The 20,193-nt window shown below is 35.7% G+C and overlaps 1 protein-coding gene and 1 pseudogene across 1 annotated transcript; one reads left to right on the forward strand and one right to left on the reverse strand.

The window, feature by feature from the left end:
* Nucleotides 1-5,026: 5,026 nt before the first annotated feature.
* LOC105773814 (20 kDa chaperonin, chloroplastic) lies at nt 5,027-6,978 on the reverse strand. Its single transcript, XM_012595956.2, has 6 exons — nt 6,763-6,978; nt 6,496-6,680; nt 5,960-6,139; nt 5,717-5,872; nt 5,429-5,506; nt 5,027-5,331 (listed from the first exon to the last, which is right to left on the reverse strand). Exons 2-6 carry the CDS (start codon nt 6,676-6,678, stop codon nt 5,158-5,160), a joined length of 771 nt encoding a protein of 256 aa, XP_012451410.1. The 5' UTR covers nt 6,679-6,680; nt 6,763-6,978; the 3' UTR covers nt 5,027-5,157.
* A 3,605-nt stretch (nt 6,979-10,583) lies between these two features.
* LOC105771771 (beta-galactosidase 7-like) lies at nt 10,584-18,429 on the forward strand (annotated as a pseudogene).
* Nucleotides 18,430-20,193: the final 1,764 nt, after the last annotated feature.

Below are 20,193 nucleotides of genomic sequence, written 5' to 3' on the forward strand. Positions count from 1 at the left end.
AGACTATGATATACAAATAAGTACGACATCTCATATCAGCTTATTTGAACATGGCCATGCATTTCTATTCTCACTCAATCAAGTGGCCTAAGATATTACTCCCATTATGTAGGAGGGGCTTATCCTATATCGATCAACCATATCCTTCTACATAGATCGTGGTATATCCAACATCAGCCTTTATAGAATAACCAGTTACGGTGTACGTTTGACTGTATCAAAATATACAACTAACGATGTTGGGATAATGGTGATCTCAAGTCTGAGGATCATATACATATTAATCACTATGAGTAATGTTGTGACAATTACATAATAATCCAAGAAACATACTCATAACGGGTCAGTCCAATATGTTGTTCTCTAACAGACATATTCATGCATTGATTTTGACACTCCATAGCAATGACAACTCTTTATCATCAATCAACTACATGTTAGTCTTAACGCATTATTGTTGTCCTAGCCAACAATAATACTTGACTAAGGACCCTTTTTAAGAATAATCATATTATTCTCAGGACATTATTATAAAACAATTTATTTATATACACAGAAAAGAAACTGAAATAATAATGGTAACGCCTTGTATTAATAAACATGATAAATCAAGTATGTTATTACAACCATCTCATTGATAATACGGATGATAGGCCTGACTAGGTGGTTGACTAAGTGGCAGGTTATTTGCATGTTAGTTGCTGCCATGTATAATATTGTGTGTTCCTCGCTGGCATTCTCCTTATTGAGGTGGTATGAGGTTGTTATGCCTTAAAGGTTCCTCAATGGTCCTTATGGAGGACCTGTAATGAGCTGCTTGTAGTGGGTGGCTTTTTTAGCTAGCTTAAATGGTGGTTCACAGGTGGCTGGTCACAAGTGACATTGGAGGGGGTCCACTACGAAGGATACGAGGTGGAAGGCCACTTATGGAGTCATCCATGGGTCGTATCTAGCAAAGGGTTCTTCAGTGGCCATCTCATGTCTTCCAATGTGCCATCACCGAGGAGGGGTATAATAGTTACCCCATTTTATCAAGAGATAAGTTACAAAGTGACCTATCTTGAGACCATTCAGACAGTTTCTCAGCAGATGGCATCTTCAGCAGATGAATGAGTGCGTGGATTTGTATACCAAGAGTTGACTATTGGGCATGTTGAGGACGTTCCAGAAAAAAATTGGTATGCACCGAAGGTTTTTGTAACACCTCAAAACCCGGCCTAAAAGTTTCAACTCGATTCTGAAGGTCACATTGGCAGTCGAGATGGCTCAAAACAAATGTCATTCAGTTATCTTAAAACCATATAAAATAATTGTGCAATAGTTTTGAAACTAAAAAGGATTTGGTAATCATATTATTGGAGTAATACGACGTAAAAGTACGAAAACCATTAAGTTAACTTAAACCAAAAATCCTATATCGCGGTTTACTTAAAGTTATTTACAAACCAACTGAATCGAAACAAGTACTATAGAAAACTTATTTAAACAAACTGAAACAGAAATATATTGAGATTCTCTGATTTGTTGAGTTCGAGACCTAACCTCACGTTCTACCTGAAAAGATGAAACTGAGGGAGTGAGCTACGAAAGCCCAGTGCGACTCTAAAACAATAGTAAATAAACGATGTCAAATGAACATCCTTACACACGGAGATCTCAGATAATTTATAATACCTATACACAATGAATAAGTGAATCAGTATGCAAATATTAAAATTAGACGTATACATAATACATACTCAGATGTAGAACAAAAGCAATGAAATTCCCTCTATCCAACTGCTACACATCATCTCCGTCTATCCCATCACACCAAATAGGGTTTACTAGACCCTTCCATCCCTTACATACCAATTTTGGGTTATAATGGACCCATCCAACCAATTCACACCATTTTGTGGTCATTTTCCACTTGAATTATTGTGGTTTTACCGCCAAATCAAATAATGTAGTTAAAACTGCCAAATCACACTTCCCTCACTTCATATTCAGATCATTCAGATCCCAAACCCAAATGCAAATGCAAATATTACAATCAATACAAACAAATCACAATCATTTTTAGGTAACAAAATCAATATGGATATTCAGAATCAGACATAATTATTCTGAACAAATTAATCAATACAGATATACAAAATCAGGCATAATCGTTTTTGGATACAGAATAACGGAATGACATTGTACATAATTTCCAATTAAAACACCCATACATTTACATACTCCAAATTCGGTATATCACAACAACGTGCACTCATGCAAACAACAGATTGAATCTTATAAATACACATTCTTATTTCGAGGGGTAACACGCCCCTAAATAAACCTTCCACAAATAGAATTAGTGTCCTATCCACTTTTACAAAGGCTTAAATGAGTTAGGAATCACTTGGGAACCAAAACGGAACAATTTCTAAAAAGGTGTAAAAATTGCAAAAATAGGGCCACACGGCCGTGTGGAGGGGTCCAGGCTGTGTGACAGAACACACGCTCGTGTGATTGAGGGACATTCGTTTGAGCAAACCGTGTAGATCATTGTCAAATTTAAATGCAGAGGAGACACGACCATGTGGTCAAGGCACACGTTCTTGTGGTATAGACACACGTCCATGTGCGCAACCCGTATAACTCACTGTCAATTTTCCTATCAGTGGTCATAAGGCCATCTGACCAGCCCGTGTGACCCTCACCAGACCGTGTGACCAATTTTACCCAATTTTCTAAATGACACACAGCCGTGTGAACCACTCATGTGGTCCAAAAACCACCCCGGAATTGCTGCAAATCACAAAAATTCAACACAAAATTACCTCTAATTATGAGTGTACAAGAACACACACTTGAGAGGTGATGCCATGCGCTAACAATTGATTGATTTCCTTAGACTCTACTGTCCTATAACCCAATTGCACAATCGTACTAACTTCTCAAGAATTTCGATCTCAATCCATATGTATAAGAATCAAGGAAACCAATGTAAATCTCAAAGAGAAATGGTATTTTTACTTACTCGATTCGAAACTTGCTTGGACACTGAACAAGAGAACAAAGAAGAAAATAGCAAGATACTAATGGAGGACTCAAATAGAATAGTAAAGAGGTTCCAAAACTTCAAATTGAATGATAGAAGAAAAACAAAACGAAAAAGATAAACGTGCAAAAAAAAATAGACAGCAAAAATAAAAACAAAAGGGAACCGTGAGCAAAATTTTGGAAGTAACTTCCCTTAATAATAAAATAAAAGAAAATTACGTTAAATAACTAAATAGTCAATCAAAACTTAAGAAACTTTAATCTATCAAAATAAACTCTTCTTTGCAGACACGAGGATTCGAACACAAGACCAAAAAAATATAAAAGCTTAACCACTAGGCTCATCATTAACTCTAATTTGCAAAGAAAATCATAAAAGTCTAAGAGTAACCATTGAATCATCCCATAAACCTTAATTCTTATAACCCCAAACTCCAGGGTGTTACCGTTCTAGAATGGTTGCATTAATGATAAAGCCTTAAAACTGTTCATGGGGAAACGACGCTAATGATAGGTTCGACGTGGTGTCCTTTTGTGCGACGTGTGTCTGGACGGGGTTGGTGGTGAAAATATTTATTTTATATATTTTTAAGTTTATATATTATATATTATAAACTTTTATATATATTTCAAAATATTATAGGTTTTTATATATTTTTAATTGTATATATTATATATATCTTTAAAATAATAACCTAAATTTCATATTTTATAAAAGAAATTTAAAATATATAAACTTACTAAAAATACATCTAGAATGAATTTGAACATATGGGCGTCTAGATTCAAATGTATCTAGACAACCATTTGTCTAGATTCATTCTTGAAGTGAAAAAAAGTATATTCCTTTAATTAATTTATATATTTTTAAAGATTTTTAATTTATATCCACCTGAGAGGCTATGAAGTGTCCCCACCAAATTGACCATCAATGTCATATCAACACAAACTAAGGATGTTAGTGTTAGGGTACTAATGTAGATGATGAAATACAAATTTAAGTACCAACTAGGTACTTTTGGACTAGTAAAAGGGTTAAATAATGTACTAACACAATTAAAACAAATTAATGTAATTTTATAAAATATTATTGTACACTCATTTTAGTCGCCTAGGTTTTATAAGTTTTTATTTTGGTCATTCATTTATTTTAAAATTTAATTCTACTTATTTCAAAAGATAAATTTTTATAGGAAATTGAGTTATTCAAATGTGGAGATAAAATTCAAGTTTTTTACTTGTAGCTCGATTCTCCGTAAAACCTAAGTTTCTCACTTTTATTAAAAAACTAAGTTAATTCTAGAAAAGAAAAATTAAAGAAAATTAAAAGATTAATTTGAATTTTCCTATAAAACCAAAGTAATTTTCGTAAACCCTAGGATTTTCCTTTTTATTGGAAAAAGAAAAAATAAAAGAAATAAAAAAAACATAAATTGGTTTATAATTCCCATAAAATCTCATATTTTTCTCCTTTACCGAAAACTAAAATTAATTACCAAAACGAGATGACTAACAACAGTGCCCATTTTGCAAAGTTTCGATTCTCCAAATGGAATTTTATCAAAATTGGATTACTGATCCTAAAAGGAATTATCTACTCCAACTAACCCCGAATGTGTTGAAATTAAAAATTGAGGAAGCCAATAGTTTTTAATTACAGGTATAGATATATTAAATACAAAAAACCAAATCTGGGAAAATTTATTTCATTTTATTAGATTCTCTTCTGGAGAACCATTTAACATATTGTTTTTCATTTGAGTGGCAACCTAACCAGATGCCTTTATTTATTTTCTTTTCTTTCTTGATGCAGTTTCATCAACCTTTTGTAATCACATACCTATTTCAACTTCTTATCTACAGCCGGAGATGGAAAGGAGCCATATCCTGAAATGCTTCTGCAAGTCTATGAGCTTTCCAACGTGATGAGAAACAGCAATTAAACCAGGGACTCTCAAACCCTGTCTTGGAATCCCGTTGTGCTCACTTAATCTTATTTTTTACCAAATGCTGCATCCATTTATATTTAAGGAAAAAAAATTACAAAATCCTTGTGCTTACCGGCAACTCATCCATTCAATCCAGTTTTAACCTCAAAACCTAAAACCAAACCTTATTACACAACTAATAGAGCACAGCCATTACATCAGATGCTCTCAGAGCAATATAGTTACTACCATCATTGCCCTTGAAGTCATTCCCAGCATACTTTGAATACAGGACGGTGTTTCCAGGCGAGACCGATAGTGGCTTTAGGTTACCTTCCTCATCTAAAGTACCGGGTCCAGCAGCTATCACCTGTTTCATTTAATTCATGTAATTAAGTAAATACATTTTGCAACACCACAGCACAAAGTTCTATGCCCTCCAAAATACTTGATTAACTGTTACTCACCGTTCCAATGGAAGGTTTTTCTTTGCTTGCCTCGGTCAGCAACAAACCTCCTGCAGTTTTCTCCTCAGCTTCCGAAACCTGCAACGGTATTGAAACACACCACCGGGTGCCTTCATAAGTCCATATTAATATCCAACCCCTTTTTACTTTTTTCATCAATTACTTCTCAATACACTAAATCATCACCATTCACACGTGTGAGACTCACTGTCTTGTGAATGGTGATCAAAACTTCAACAGAACATTGCAATGGCAAAAAGAATATACAGATTTCGGAAGGAGGCGAACCTTAATGAAAACTCTGTCGTTCAGAGGTTTGAGATCTTTTATGTCATCGGTTTCAAGAAGTCCAACAATGTCATCCTCTTTTAGGAGAAGATGATTTGCACCATTGAACTCGACCTCCGTCCCAGCATACTTGGAATATATGACCTGAGCACCAGTCTACACAACCATGGCATTGTTGAAGTATAATAGTGGAGCAACAAATGGAAAAGAACTGAGAAGAATACCTAGTCCATGAAAATTCACCTTCACAGAACTTTCCAATTTGGTATTCCCAATTGTCTTCCCTTCACCAACAGCAACCACCTCACCTCCTTGAGGCTTTGATTGAGCAGTTGTTGGAAGCAAAATGCCACCCTCAGTCTTCTCCTCTGTTTCTTTAATCTTCACCAACACTCTGTCACCCAAGGGCTTAACTGAAGTGTACTGCATAGGGCAATAAGATCGTTTTATGTAAGCAGAAGCAGTGTACATACAAGGAGATGAATCCATGGAAACGATTGGCTTTGCTACACTAATTGTAGCAAATTGATATTATTTTTGGAGTTCCAATAAGCCAATAGCAACCAATTCATGTCAGGTTTCATACATTTAAAACATGTTTAAAACAGAAAAAGCATTCAGAGTCGCCCCAAAAGGTCAAGCTTCGACGAGTGAAAATATTCAGCAAACAGGTAAACATGAATGAAAAACAATACCGAAAAAAAGCTAGTTTACTCAACAACAAAGCAGCGAAAGCACCAATAATTATATAAAAAAATTAAAGAAATAAGAAGAAATACCTTAGGGGCAACAACGGTAGCCGCTTTAACAACCAAACGTTTGAAGGACCTGCTGGTCAAAGCCCCAGGCTTTAATGTTCCAAAGGAAGAGAATTTGACAGTGGACAGCCTAAGCCCTTGTAATGAAGCCAAGTTCCTAGCTGATGCTGTCACTGACGACGCTGTTAGCTGAGATGTAGCCATTTCTGTATTCAAATTTCACAAAAATCATTCCTGCAAATCAATGATTCTTAGGAATAAAAACCTATATATGTAAAAAGAAAATACCTTTGAGAGAGATGGAAAAGGATAAGGGGTTGTTTGGTATGGTTGCTTGAAACTGGAGAAGTCTTAAAAAGAAGATAAAACCCTAGTGTGTTAAAATGGGTTTTATTTATTTGATAAGAGACTTCTAGAAAATTGATAATCACGCGCCCCTCTCTGCAGTGAGTGGATTAGGAGTGAAACGGGTTAAACCCAACAAGACACCAGGTTAAGGATATCCCACGCGCTTTCGAGGAACAAGATGAACAACACACAAGGAGCACCTAAAAACACAGACTTCTGGAAGGTGGAAATGAAAATTAAAATTCCAAAATTTTAAATTTGCAGATTTATCGTAAGTAGAGGCTGTAAAAACTATTGTGTTCTTTGATTATATTTTAATTTGTTGTTGGGGGTAAATTATATTCATCAACAGGTAAAAATACTTACATATTTTAACCTCAAAATAATTACATAATCATAATTATTGAAATTATTAAGTAAGACGTTTATAAAATTATTGATGAATATTTCTTTTAACCTATTTTTACACCATATCTAAAATTAAGTATAATCCTTTTTCTAATTCATAAATAAGAATACATTCAAACTCATATTCATATTCATATTCATATTCATATCAATCGAATTAATTAGTAATTGTTTTTAAAGTTAAAGCACTCAAATACATAAAAAGCGGTATAATTATAAGAAAAAAAGTATACTTCACAACAATATTGATGTGTGGCAGAAAAGACATCATTTGTCACAAAAAGAGATTTTTTAAAATTTTTTCAATAATATTATTAATTTCCACTAATTTCTTTTTAATTTTTTTATAAATTTTATAATTCATATGTTTTTGTCTAGATTATATATATATATATTGTCGAAACCATTTTTTTTTGTGAAAAATGGATCAACTTGGATTTTTAAAAAATGAAAAAGAACATAGGAGTCGCCACCAATCCTTTTTTGATGAGGTGTGGTCGGGACACTTCGTAAAATGGTTGTTTTTAACAAACGGTTTGGATTTATTAAAACAATGCTTTTGGTCTACAAAATTCAGAAAAAGGGTTCGGGAGTCGGTTACGTACGAGGAATGATTAGCACCCTCGTAATGCCCAAAAATTGGTACCTAGTTGATTAATTAGTGTCTTAATGTCGAAGATTGAAAACTTTGAAGAGTTTTTTAAAAATATGATCCTTAAAAAAACTCGAATAACAGGAGTCGGAATTTAAGATTCTCTTGTTTTGAAGGAACATCACATCCAACACGTTAGGATACAATATTTTAAACCCTCGAAACCAATATTATTTTATGGTTCCCAAAACCTGTACTTTGAAATTTTAAGAGGATATTCGACTATTTGGTCAAACGAGAAATCGAAACCCAATGCGTTAGGGCACGTTTTCTCGAATTTCCAAACGCAAAATATTACCTTATTTTGAAATTTTTTTTTTTTTGCATATTTGAGTAAAAATTAATATAATGTTTAAAATAATGTGTGAATAAAGGGTTACATTGATGAATGGCGACAATATGAAAATACGAGTAAACAATTCTAACTCGCATGATAGCAATAATCGCACGATGTACATTACTTTAATACCAGCCAATAATAAAAAACGAATGAAATAATATAACAACAATTTAAAGTAAATAATAAAGATTTAAGATGAATAATACTGAAATGCCCAAAATTAACAATGTAAAATTTAACATAAATAAAACATAAAATAGTTTGAAATAAACAATTTTAAATAAACATTACATTAAATAGTTTAAAAGAAATGACACGTAAAAATCTAAAAAAATAATATACATAAAACAGTTTAAGATAAAATAATAGAAAGCAATTAAAATAAATAATATATGAAACAATTTAAAATAGATAATATCAAGCAGTTTAATATGAACAATATAAATAAAATGTAATTTGTTAAAATATAATAATAATGAATATAAAATTTGAATGAAATAATAAATAACAAATAAAAGGATTAAAATAAAGTGGATTAGGCACTAAATTAAAACTAGGACGAAATTAAATGTATAAAATTATTAAAAAAAAAAAGAAAAAGTGAACAAAGGATTAAACTGAAAATGCACGGAAGGAGAGAGGACCGAAAGGGAAATCATTCCCACTCTTAAAAACGCGCCACTTCATAGGGGACCAAATTGGAAACGGGTAAAAAATGGAAGGACCCACCGCACAAATAGCCCAAACGTTGAGAACACGCGGATCCCCCAGGAGCGGGTCGGGTTGAGCGCGGGTTGGCGTCAAAACGACGCCGTTTAGCGTCTGGGGGGTTTAATCCAAAACGGTTGTCATTTTGGTAAGCTATATAAACCCCAAATTTTACCAAAAATTCCATTTACCCATCATTTAAAAAAAATTCAAAAGCCTTTCAAACTCTCTCCCCCCTCTCCTCTTCCGACCAAGGGTCCGGTCAACGGAGAAGAGACCTCCGACGACAAGACCACGGTAGCCTCAGGTGAGTCCTTACCTTCCCTCTTTACATCGTTTGGTTTCTGGGCCTATATAGCCGAAGACAAAATACAATATCTGTTTTTTTTTCACTATTTTAAATACTTCTATTACGCTACCTCTATTATTTTTGTCTCTTGGTTATTGTTTTCATCTGTCTCTGTCTTTTTTGTCTTTTCTTGTTTTGTTTGCAGGTCTGGGCGAATTCAACAGAGATGAAACTTGCCGTTTTGGTGCAAGGGAGGCTACCTCGGGTGGTGGGCGCGCTGACATCGCATGTGGAGCCAAGCTGCGGCGCGAGGGAAAGGAGGGAACCCTAGGGTTCCCTGATGCTGTTTAGTTTTTAGGCCCTATTGGGCCGTTAGGATTTTGGAGTTAGGCTGTTTTTGGCCCGTTGTACATGGCTGGTTTTATTAATTTTATTTGTTTTGTTTTTTTTTTGTTTATTTGTTTTTTTCTAATGGGCTGGGTAAATTTGGGCCTCTACATATATTCTAAACTTTTATATATTTATTTCCATTTTTACATTTTTAATGTGTATACAATTAATAAAAAATAGTTATTTTTGTATATAAAGGTACCTCGTGGTATTTTTAATTGGCTATAAGAATTTCTTTTAACATCTATCAAAACTGGATTAAAAAATATCATGAAGGCATATTTTTAGGTATCAAATTGAAAATTTGAGTATCCTTAAGGTACAAAACGAGAAAAAAATTTAAGGATCAAAATGAGAAGACAAGTATACTTTAGGAGCTAAAATGTGAATGAAGCCTAAAATAAATAAAAACATATTATGTGTATATTAAGTGAAGTAGATTGAGGAAACACAATGGGAAATGGAATGCATTTACTTTCTTTGGGTTTGCAAGGTTAATAATACCCTAAGTTGTGATACCTTTTTGAAGAATAACTTGGATTGAAACAAAAAAATTGAATTTACTATTGATGAAGTTTACTAATTTGTTTTGGCTCCTGTTAGTGTTAGACGATTGAACTCTGTGGCCGTCCATAGGAACACATTCATACTGACATGCCTGTAATTAAAAATGCCATCGAAATTATACTCACAAAAGGATTAGCATATGCCTAAATATAGAAAAAATTGTAGAATAATGAGATCCTTTTGATCCCAATAATTGGTCGCTTATAAATATATCGATGCTCAGCTTAGATGAATTTAAGCCACAGGCTTCCCAAGGAAAAACATAAAAAGTTTCTACTTTTTTGTTCTTCTTGCTGCAGAATAAATAGGTCCTTGATATGTCTTAATAATTCGTATCATCGTGTACAGGAAAAAAAGTGTTCTTTTCTGATAAAAAAATGACAAAAAATTTGATTCAGTTTCTTCTCTTGGTTTCCTTAGCTTTGTCGAGTTCATGCTCAGCAGTCAAGGTTGAATATGAGGCTAATGCCATTATCATTGATGGGCAACGAAAGATTATGAATGTTGCTTCCATTCACTATCCTCGCAGCACCGAGCAGGTTTAGTATAAACACACACACACACACACATATATATATTTGTTTAAAGACTCTGCAAATGGCTAACTATTGACATTAAAACAGATGTGGCCTGATCTCATTATGAAAGCAAAAGATGGCGGGATTGGTGCCATTGAAACATATATATTCTGGCATGTCCATGAGCCTAGACATCGCCAGGTCAAAATTCTTGTTATAGTTTTATGTTAGTACAATTCCCATTAGTAGAGTCTGCTGTAATTTGTGACTTGGCTTCTCTGTATTTTTCAGTATGATTTCTCAGGGAACTTGGAACTTCATAAAGTTTTTCCAGCTCATCCATGAAGCTGGCCTTTATGGCATTATCCGGATTGGACCTTATGTGTGTGCCGAATGGAATTATGGGCAAGTTTATCATGAAATCATGCATATGCTAAGATAAACTTTTTTTTTTACTTGAAAATTTAGTGATGGTATAACATTTTCTTCTATATCAGGGGTTTCCCAATGTGGCTTCCACAATATCCCAGGGATTGAATTGAGAACAAATAATGAAATCTACAAGGTCTTTTTCATCTTACAAAACAGTTCTTTTCTTACAATGTTTATTGATTTTAATGGTAAGCATTCTAGAAGAAATCATCTTGAAATACAGAAAGAAATGGAAACTTTTACAACCAAAATAGTCAACAAGGTTAAAGTTGCCAAGCTGTTTGCACCACAGGGAGGCCCCATTATAGTGGCTCAGGTTTTCAAATAATTCCCAACAACATATTTTTGGTTCTGTTTTATTAGATAATGTCTCGAATGAAAGATAGTGATTTTGGTTTGTAAATTCAGCTCAATTGTATTCGACTATTGATAGCAAATATATACAAGATTACATCAGAGTGTTATCTACAGCTATTCACAATTTGAATTTGAATATTAAGTAGAATAAGATCCTAAAGAATAGGAGTGATAACAAGTCTAATTTGACTTGGTTAACTCTCAACAGCCCCCCGCAAACGGATGGGGGAAGTCACCATCAGTTTGTCTCGAAGCGTAAGAAACCGAGTTGTCGATAAAGGTTTCGTCAAGACATCGGCTATTTGATCAATGGTCGGAACATAGGAGACGAGAAGATTCTTCTGGCGTACTTGGTCTTGGACAAAATGAAAGTCCAACTCAAGGTGCTTGCTACGAGAATGAAAAAAGGATTTGCAGCTAGATAGGTAGCGGAATCGTTATCGCACCATACTTTCGGCGTTGTTGGAAGCTTGTAATTGAGTTCCCGAAGAAGGCACTGAAGCCAATAAACCTCCGAAGCAGTTGATGCTAAAGCTCGATATTCCGAATCCATGCTTGAACGAGCGACAGTCTTTTGCTTACGAGAAATCCAAGAGATCGGATTGGAGCCAAGAAAGACAACATATGCAGAAGTGCTCTTTCGATCAAGCTTGTCGCCACCCCAATCAGCATCCGAAAAAGCAACAAGTGAAGCGTGGCGAGAAGAGCGAAGCACGAGACCATGATCTATTGTGCCGTGGAGGTAACGTAGAATCCGTTTCACGGCTTGCCAATGATGGAGGCAAGGAGAATGCATAAATTGTGCAGCTTTGTTCACTGCCATGGTTATGTCGGGGCGAGTGAGTGCCAAATATTGAAGAGACCCAACAACCTGTCGATAAAGCTTAGGATCATCAAAGGTAGAAGAAGTAGTGCCGGTAAGGTCGGCTTGCGGCGTTGAAGGAGTCGAAACCGACGAGGCATCTTGCATATTCGTACGATGGAGCAAATCTTTGATATATTTGGATTGCGTGAGCTGCAAACCACTCGAGAACAACGCAACTTCAACACCCAAGAAATAGGATAGTGGTCCTAAATCCTTGAGCGCAACAACCTTCCCAAATTGAGCAATAAACCTTTGTAACAGCGAAGAGGATGATCCTGTCAACACCAAATCATCAACATAGACCAAGCAATATGCATACTCGTCATTACCGGAATATATAAACAGTGAACTGTCAGCCTTGGAACCGTGAAAACCAAGCTGTTGTAGTGCATTCGAAAGGCAAAAATACCAAGCTCGTGGTGCCTGCTTTAAACCATATAGCGATTTCTTTAGAGCACATACAAAATCAGGTTTAGAATGATCAACAAATCCCTGTGGTTGTTCCATAAAAACAGTTTCATCAAGAGTCCCGTGAAGAAAGGCATTCGAAACATCAAGTTGCCGAATGGGCCAATGACGATTGACGGCAATGGAAAGAATTAACCTTATGGTGGCCGGCTTTATAACAGGGCTAAAAGTCTCAACGTAATCAAGGCCTGGTCGTTGATGAAACCCTTTTGCAACCAACCGCGCACGACATCTATCGAAGGAACCATCCGCTTTTGTTTTTACACGGTATACCCACTTGCAACCAATGATATTCGAAGCTCGAGAACGAGGAACAAGATCCCATGTGTCGTTTGATAGAAGAGCATCAATTTCTTCTCCCATTGCAGCACGTCATACTTGCTGTTTTGCTGCTTTAGTGTATGACGAAGGGGTTGATGAAAGTAATGGATTTAATGACATGAAAAACCTTTGGTTTAAGTGAGCCAGTATGGGAGCGTAAAGTCATTGAATGACGCACGGTAGGTGCCTGAGTAATGGTAGGAGAAGCATTGGGACTGTTAGAACCTATCGAGAATGTGATAGGGTCATTGGGAACAATGGGAGCAGGTTGGGAGGACACGGTGGTGATGGCAAGAGATTGATCGGCAGTCGGCGGGGGGTACTTGGGACAGTAGGGAGCTGCTGGTTGGGGCATGGGGCTGTAGGCAATGGGACGGCAGGTAATGGATTAGAACCGGAGCGATGGCCAAGAGAAAAAATGGTTGTCGGGGAAGGTGGAGGACCGAGAATCGATACGTGCCCATCACTGGACTTGAATGGAAAAACCTGTTCATCAAAAATAACATGGCGTGAGTAAAACACTTTATTGGTGGACAAAGATAAACATTTATAACCTTTGTGAAGAACACTGTAACCAAGAAAAACACATTTGGCAGACCTAGGCTCAAGCTTATTTTTGGTGTATGGACGCAACCAGGGATAGTAGCAACAACCGAAAATTCTCAATGACTTGTAATCAGGGTCACGATGAAAAAGGGCTTGGTAGGGTGATTTATGGTGTAATTTTGGAGTTGGGAGACGGTTGATAGTGTATCTGGAACAACAAAGGCATGATCCCAAAATTTTAGAGGACAGAGGCATGATGTAACAAAGCGCGACCGATTTGGTTATATGGCGGTGTTTTCTTTGGTGCGACCATTTTGTTCGAGGGTATGGGGACAAGAGCTGCGTTGGATTATAACTTCAGAGGCCAAATATTTTTCAAGGGCTTGAATTCCCACCCCAATCGGATTGGGCGCTAATAGGTAAACCAAAGTATTTCTCAACAATAGCACGAAATTGAATGAAGCAATTATAAACATCCGATTTACGACGAAGAAAATAGATCCAAGTATATTTGCTATAATGATAAAAAAAACGCCACATAATATAGAAAACCATCACTAGAAGCAATTGAAGAAGGACCCCACAAATCCGAACAAACTAACTCTAATGGTTGTTTTGCTTCATAAGTAGAATCCGAAAAAGACAATTTGTGTGATTTACTAACACAACAAGTTTCACAAAGAGATGAATCATGCTTATTAGAAGTAGACAATTTATTGAAACTAAGAACTTTATTGCAGTGTTTGAGCAAGCATGGCCTAGTCTAGCATGCCATATAGACAACGAAACTGAATGACAAGCAGGAGATACTGGATCAGTGGCTAGACGATATAAACCATTCTCGATGTACCCTCTATGCAGAGTTTGCTTCGTCCGTCGATCCTTAACCATAAAATAATCATGGAAAAATTCAACAGAGACATCATTAGTGAGTGTAAACTGAGGAACAGACAATAAATTTAGGTTAGCCTCAGGGACATGAAGAATATTAGACAATTTGAAAGGATGAGAATTAAGAGTTAAGACAGACGAGCCAACACGAGAGATAGGTAAGGTTTTACCATTGGTGAGAGTGACTTCATCGGAACCAGTGTACTCAGAATGAATGCCCAGGTTTCCCAATTCAGATGTCAAATGATGAGTGGCACCGGTATCAACGATCCATGGCTTGGGATTTGTTTGAGGAGACGAGCTATAGTTTGCTGAGAGTTTGGGGTAGGACTCGGCATATCTTGGGCTGGGACACTAACGACTTGTGTGGCCACGTCCTTTGCAGTTGTAACATGTTGGATCCTTGGGCGGGGAGGCAGCTCGGCCACGACTGGAATAATTACCATTGCGCTTACTGTTACGACCCCGTCCACGATTAGCGGAAGCAGAAGGCTGCCGACCGGTAAAGTGGGCAACGCCAGTAGGATGAAGAGGCTCTTGAATAGCTTTCAATTGTAATTCCTCAGAAAGTAATAAGCCAAACAAATCATCAAAGGATGTTGACTGTAGTTTTGCCTCTAGATTGCGAACGAATGGTCGATAATCGACACCAAGTCCTCGTAAAATATGATCGACAAGATCGTCTTCAGAAATAGCCGCATTTAGAGCCCCGAGTTGATCAAAAATCCGTTTCGCACGATCCATGTATATGACGATTGAATCATCGCCACGAGACAAGGCATGAAGAGAGCCTTTAAGGGTCCGGATTTGAGCCCGAGATCCGGAAGCAAAAGTTTGATGCAGCTTTGTCCAAGCTGCGAATGCGGTAGTGGCTCCGACTGCCTGAGATAGCACGGACTCAGACAACGAGCCAAGGATCCAGCTAAGAACCATTTGGTCCTTAAGAAACCACGACTCATAGGCCGGGTTAGGAGCATTGTCAACTGTCTTGGGAGGAGCTGCTGTGCCGTCGACATGATGCATGAGTTTTTGGCTATATAAGATAGGGGTCATTTGTGTTTTCCACAGGAGGTAATTAGAGGGAGTAAGCTTGATGGTGATTTGATTTGGCAGGGAAGGTGGAGAGGAAACAGTCGAATTGACCATGAGGAAAAAAAAAAGGAGAGGAGGTGATGATTGAAACCTTTTTACTGGCAATCTGATACCATGAAAGATAGTGATTTTGGTTTGTAAATTCAGCTCAATTGTATTCGACTATTGATAGCAAATATATACAAGATTACATCAGAGTGTTATCTACAGCTATTCACAATTTGAATTTGAATTTTAAGTAGAATAAGATCCTAAAGAATAGGAGTGATAACAAGTCTAGTTTGACTTGGTTAACTCTCAACATCGAAGAATTTTCATTGTAACTAAAAAAACAAAACTTGCAGATCGAGAACGAATATGGAAATATCATGAAAGGTTATGGAGCAGCAGGGAAAAAATATATCGAATGGTGTGCAAAAATGGCTGTTGCCCAAAATAGTAGTGTTCCACCTATGGTATACTTATTTGCTCTTTATCTACAAAACACAAATATCATTTCCAAAAACATAAATTGCTTTATTAAAACTATGTTACTTCATCTGGTGCAGATCAATACTTGCAATGGATTTTACTGTGACAATTTCAAGCCAAACAACCGGAAAAGTCTGAAAATGTGGACCGAGAACTGGACCGTATGGTGTGTTCTCTTCCTTGGTTGTTATGCCTTTCCATTAGTTTGATATATCAAATAAAAAAAGAACTTTGTGTCATAGGTTCAAACTTTAGGGAAGTAAAGACCCACATAGAACAGCTGAAGATATTGCATTTGCAGTTGCAAGATTTTTCCAAATGGGAGGGGTCTTAAATACCTATTACATGGATAGTACTCAACAACATGCTTATTTTATTTGAGGGTTTTCAACTCTTGAATTAAAATTAATCTATCTATTTCTTCCCCTCTGTAAATTTTAGTATCATGGTGGGGCAAAGCTTGGATGCACTTCCGATGGTCTGTACATTACTGCGTCGTACGATTACGATGCACCCCTCGATGAATTTGGTATATAATCAAACATACAAATATGATTATGTTTACACTCTTGAGTTTGCTTCTAGCTGAAAGTTAAAACTTTCAGGGTATTCTAACCAACCCAAGTATGGACATCTGAAGTAACTTCATGCTACTCTTAAACTTGGAGAGAGAGCTCTCACCACTGGAGTATCCTCAACCTAGAGTTATAATAATGATATCCAAGTAAGTGAACAATATAAAAATGAAAATGATATAATTTTTTGTTTGCAATCAGTTAACCACATTCACCGTCAGTGCTACCAAAGAGAGATTTTGCTTATTAAGCAATCTAAACATGCGCGAAGAGGCCACTACCGATTGGGGACTTGACGGGAAGCACTCAGTGCCGGCTTGGTTTGTCATCATTCTTCAAAACTGAAACAAGGAAATATTCAACACTGGAAAGGTATATATAAAGATTGATTTCATTCCTTCCTTCAAGGCCAAAAACAATGAAGCTAAAAAAGAATTACATATTGTATTGTCCACAGGTTTCAACTCAGACCTCTGTAATGTTGAAGAAACAAAACTATGAGGATAAGAATAATGCCAAACTCAGTTGGATGTAGGCTCCAGAATCCATAAGTGAAGCCCTCCAAGGAAAGGGTACATTTAATGTAAAATATCTTCTTGACCAAAAATCAACTACTTCAGACATCAGTGATTACTTGTGGTACATGACTAGGTAAACGTTTTAACCTCAATTTCTGTTTGTTTTTTGTTCTTTTACCTAGGATGAAATGATGATTAGGTTTATACTTTACCTGAAACAGAGTTGATATTAATAAGAAAGATCATAGATCATGAAAGAATGCAACCCTACATGTCAAAACCCATGTCCATGCACTTTATGCTTACGTGAACCAAAACCTTATAGGTAAGTACCAATACAATTGGTTTTAGGTTGTGGAACAATACTTTCACAAACTCCATTTTAACTCAAATGATTGATGATAAGAATAGGTAACCAATTCGCCAAGCAAGCCAATGGTCTACAACTGGTAAATGGTGACGATTATAGCTTTGAAATAGAGAAACCTGTTTCTCTTGAGCCTGGGGCTAATACCATTTCCTTGCTCAGTGCCACGATTGGATTGCCAGTGTGTGCTACCTTCATAATCATTTCATTTTATTTTTCCCTAGATAAGTTCCAATGTTTAAACCACTTGTAAACCAAAATGTGTTGTGGCAGAACTATGGGTTCAAGTATGACATGAAACCTACAGGCTTAGTTGGTGGAGCAGTGCTGTTGATCAACCCTGCCAAAAATATGATTGATTTAACACCAAACACTTGGTCTTACGGTGTAATTTTATGTTCTCTCTAGCTTTCATGTCTCCTTTTATTGCTTTTTCACTTGGCTTAAAACTCATCTCGTTGTTTTTATGATGAAAGGTTGGCTTAGATGGCAAATTATCCCAACGTCTTTTCGATCCAAAATCACCCAATGGAAACGTCTTTAAGGCTGGTCAAGTCCCGACCGGAAGACCCATGTTTTGGTACAAGGTAATAACAACAAAAGTTCATAGTTTTTTTTTTGTGGCTCCATTTTTTGTTTGTAAATTCTACATGTCCTTACCAATTTCCAGGCTGCCATGGGTACTGAACCAGTGGTCGTGGACTTGCTAGGCATGGGTAAGGGTCATGCCTGGGTCAATGGGAAAAGCATTGGGCGCTACTGGCCAGCGCAAATTGCCGATTCTAAATATTGCAGTAATATATGTGATTATCGAGGCCACTATAAGAAATGAAAATGCAGGAGAAACTGCGGCAATCCTACCCAAAGATGGTGACTACATATGCTTAAAATTACAGTAAAATAAAAACTGTAAATGAACTTCCAACCTGTAACTAAAACAGTATCATACTTGGACCAGGTATCACATTCCAAGAGCATTCATCAAATCAAATTATATATCTGTAATTCAAATGGATGTTATGTAACATAAATGATGATTAGTTCTTAATTTTTCAACTTGTTAGTGATATTAGTTAGAAAATCTTGGAATTTAATTTCCTGCATCAAAACATTTCCTTAAATTGGATTTCCTAGTAACTTGGCAAATTTAAAACATTGTGGATGTTATATATGTACCTTACTTTCTCTGATGAACCAATCTCAATCTCAAATTCAATTTCTTTTATTCTTTTAATAAATTATATATAAATAATCGTTTTTAATACTAAAATTGATTCCTAAAAATTTAACAAATTGAGTCCTAACCACCATTAGTGTTGTAATAATTAAGAGATTGTGAGTTCAAACATGTTTTAAAATAAACTTTGCAGTATGTAATAAGTTAAGAAACTTTAAAACATAAAATTAAATTTAGTATAAAAAATATAAAACTTTGAAATGTCTTGAAAGTTCAATAGAAATGCAATAATATCTTAAATCATTGCTCCCTAGATTTCTCAAGTTCACAAGTAAAGTTAAAATTTGTAAAAATATTAAAAGAAAGGGTGAGTTTAACCACTCAGTAGGTAAATGACATTTCCCCTAATTAGGGTTAAAGAAGCACAACAATATTTAGGCCAAATATTTTATTGAAAATGCATAATTGCTAAATTCATGAGTAATCCATAATAACTTAATTCAAAACATTTTTCATGTCAAAGTGTTAGCTCGAATGATCAATTCGAAATCGTCAAGAGAGAAGGTGAATTGATCTTTAAGAAAATGGTGGAAGCAAAGAAAGAATATTTAACAAAGAACACCACAATTTATAGTGGTTCGACCCCAATTTTTTACTCCACTACCTTAATTTTCCATACCTAAGGATTTTCTCAAATCCACTAATTTGACAATCTTTAAGGAAAAGGTTTAACCTTACAATCTCCCTTAAGATTTCTACCCAAAATCTTAAGATTGGAACTCACTTAAGGTTTCTACCCAAACCTTAAGATTCAACACTCTCAAAGAGAATAACAAATAGCAAACTAAGAAGTAATTCTTACAAGATCAGAATATTTGCCAATTAAGCACAAATATGTAAGAATACACTTGAGCTAAAAGAATAATAATGAAAGCTCACAAGTGTGTACAAGAAAAGTATGAAAAGAATTAAATATTAAGGTTGTTTTGATTGATCTTTAAACTTGATGATCTCTCTAGTTGTTGTAGGACCTTTGGAAGATGATATTTATACCCTCTAATTCATTTTCAACCGTTGTGGTTGTTGAGAAAACAAATAGAGCCGTTGGGGATTAAAATACCAAATCATTAAATTCACCTACAACAAAAGGTATCAATACTTTGTCTACGAGTATCGATACTATTAACATTTAATGCAACGTTCAGTGACCATTTAAGCTAAAGATATCGATACAAATAGACTTTTATCGATACCATATCAAAAGTATCAATACTTAGCTGAATTGATTGAAAACAAAATGTTAATTTGGTATTAATTTTAGAATGGGTATCGATATTTTGAAAACTATCGATTCTTGGCCAAAAAGTATATTTTTTTAGCCTCAAGCAATACTGACTTGTTTTAAAATAGTTTTAACTT

This window comes from Gossypium raimondii, chromosome 6, assembly GCF_025698545.1.
Source record: "Gossypium raimondii isolate GPD5lz chromosome 6, ASM2569854v1, whole genome shotgun sequence".
Classification (NCBI taxonomy): Eukaryota; Viridiplantae; Streptophyta; class Magnoliopsida; order Malvales; family Malvaceae; genus Gossypium; species Gossypium raimondii.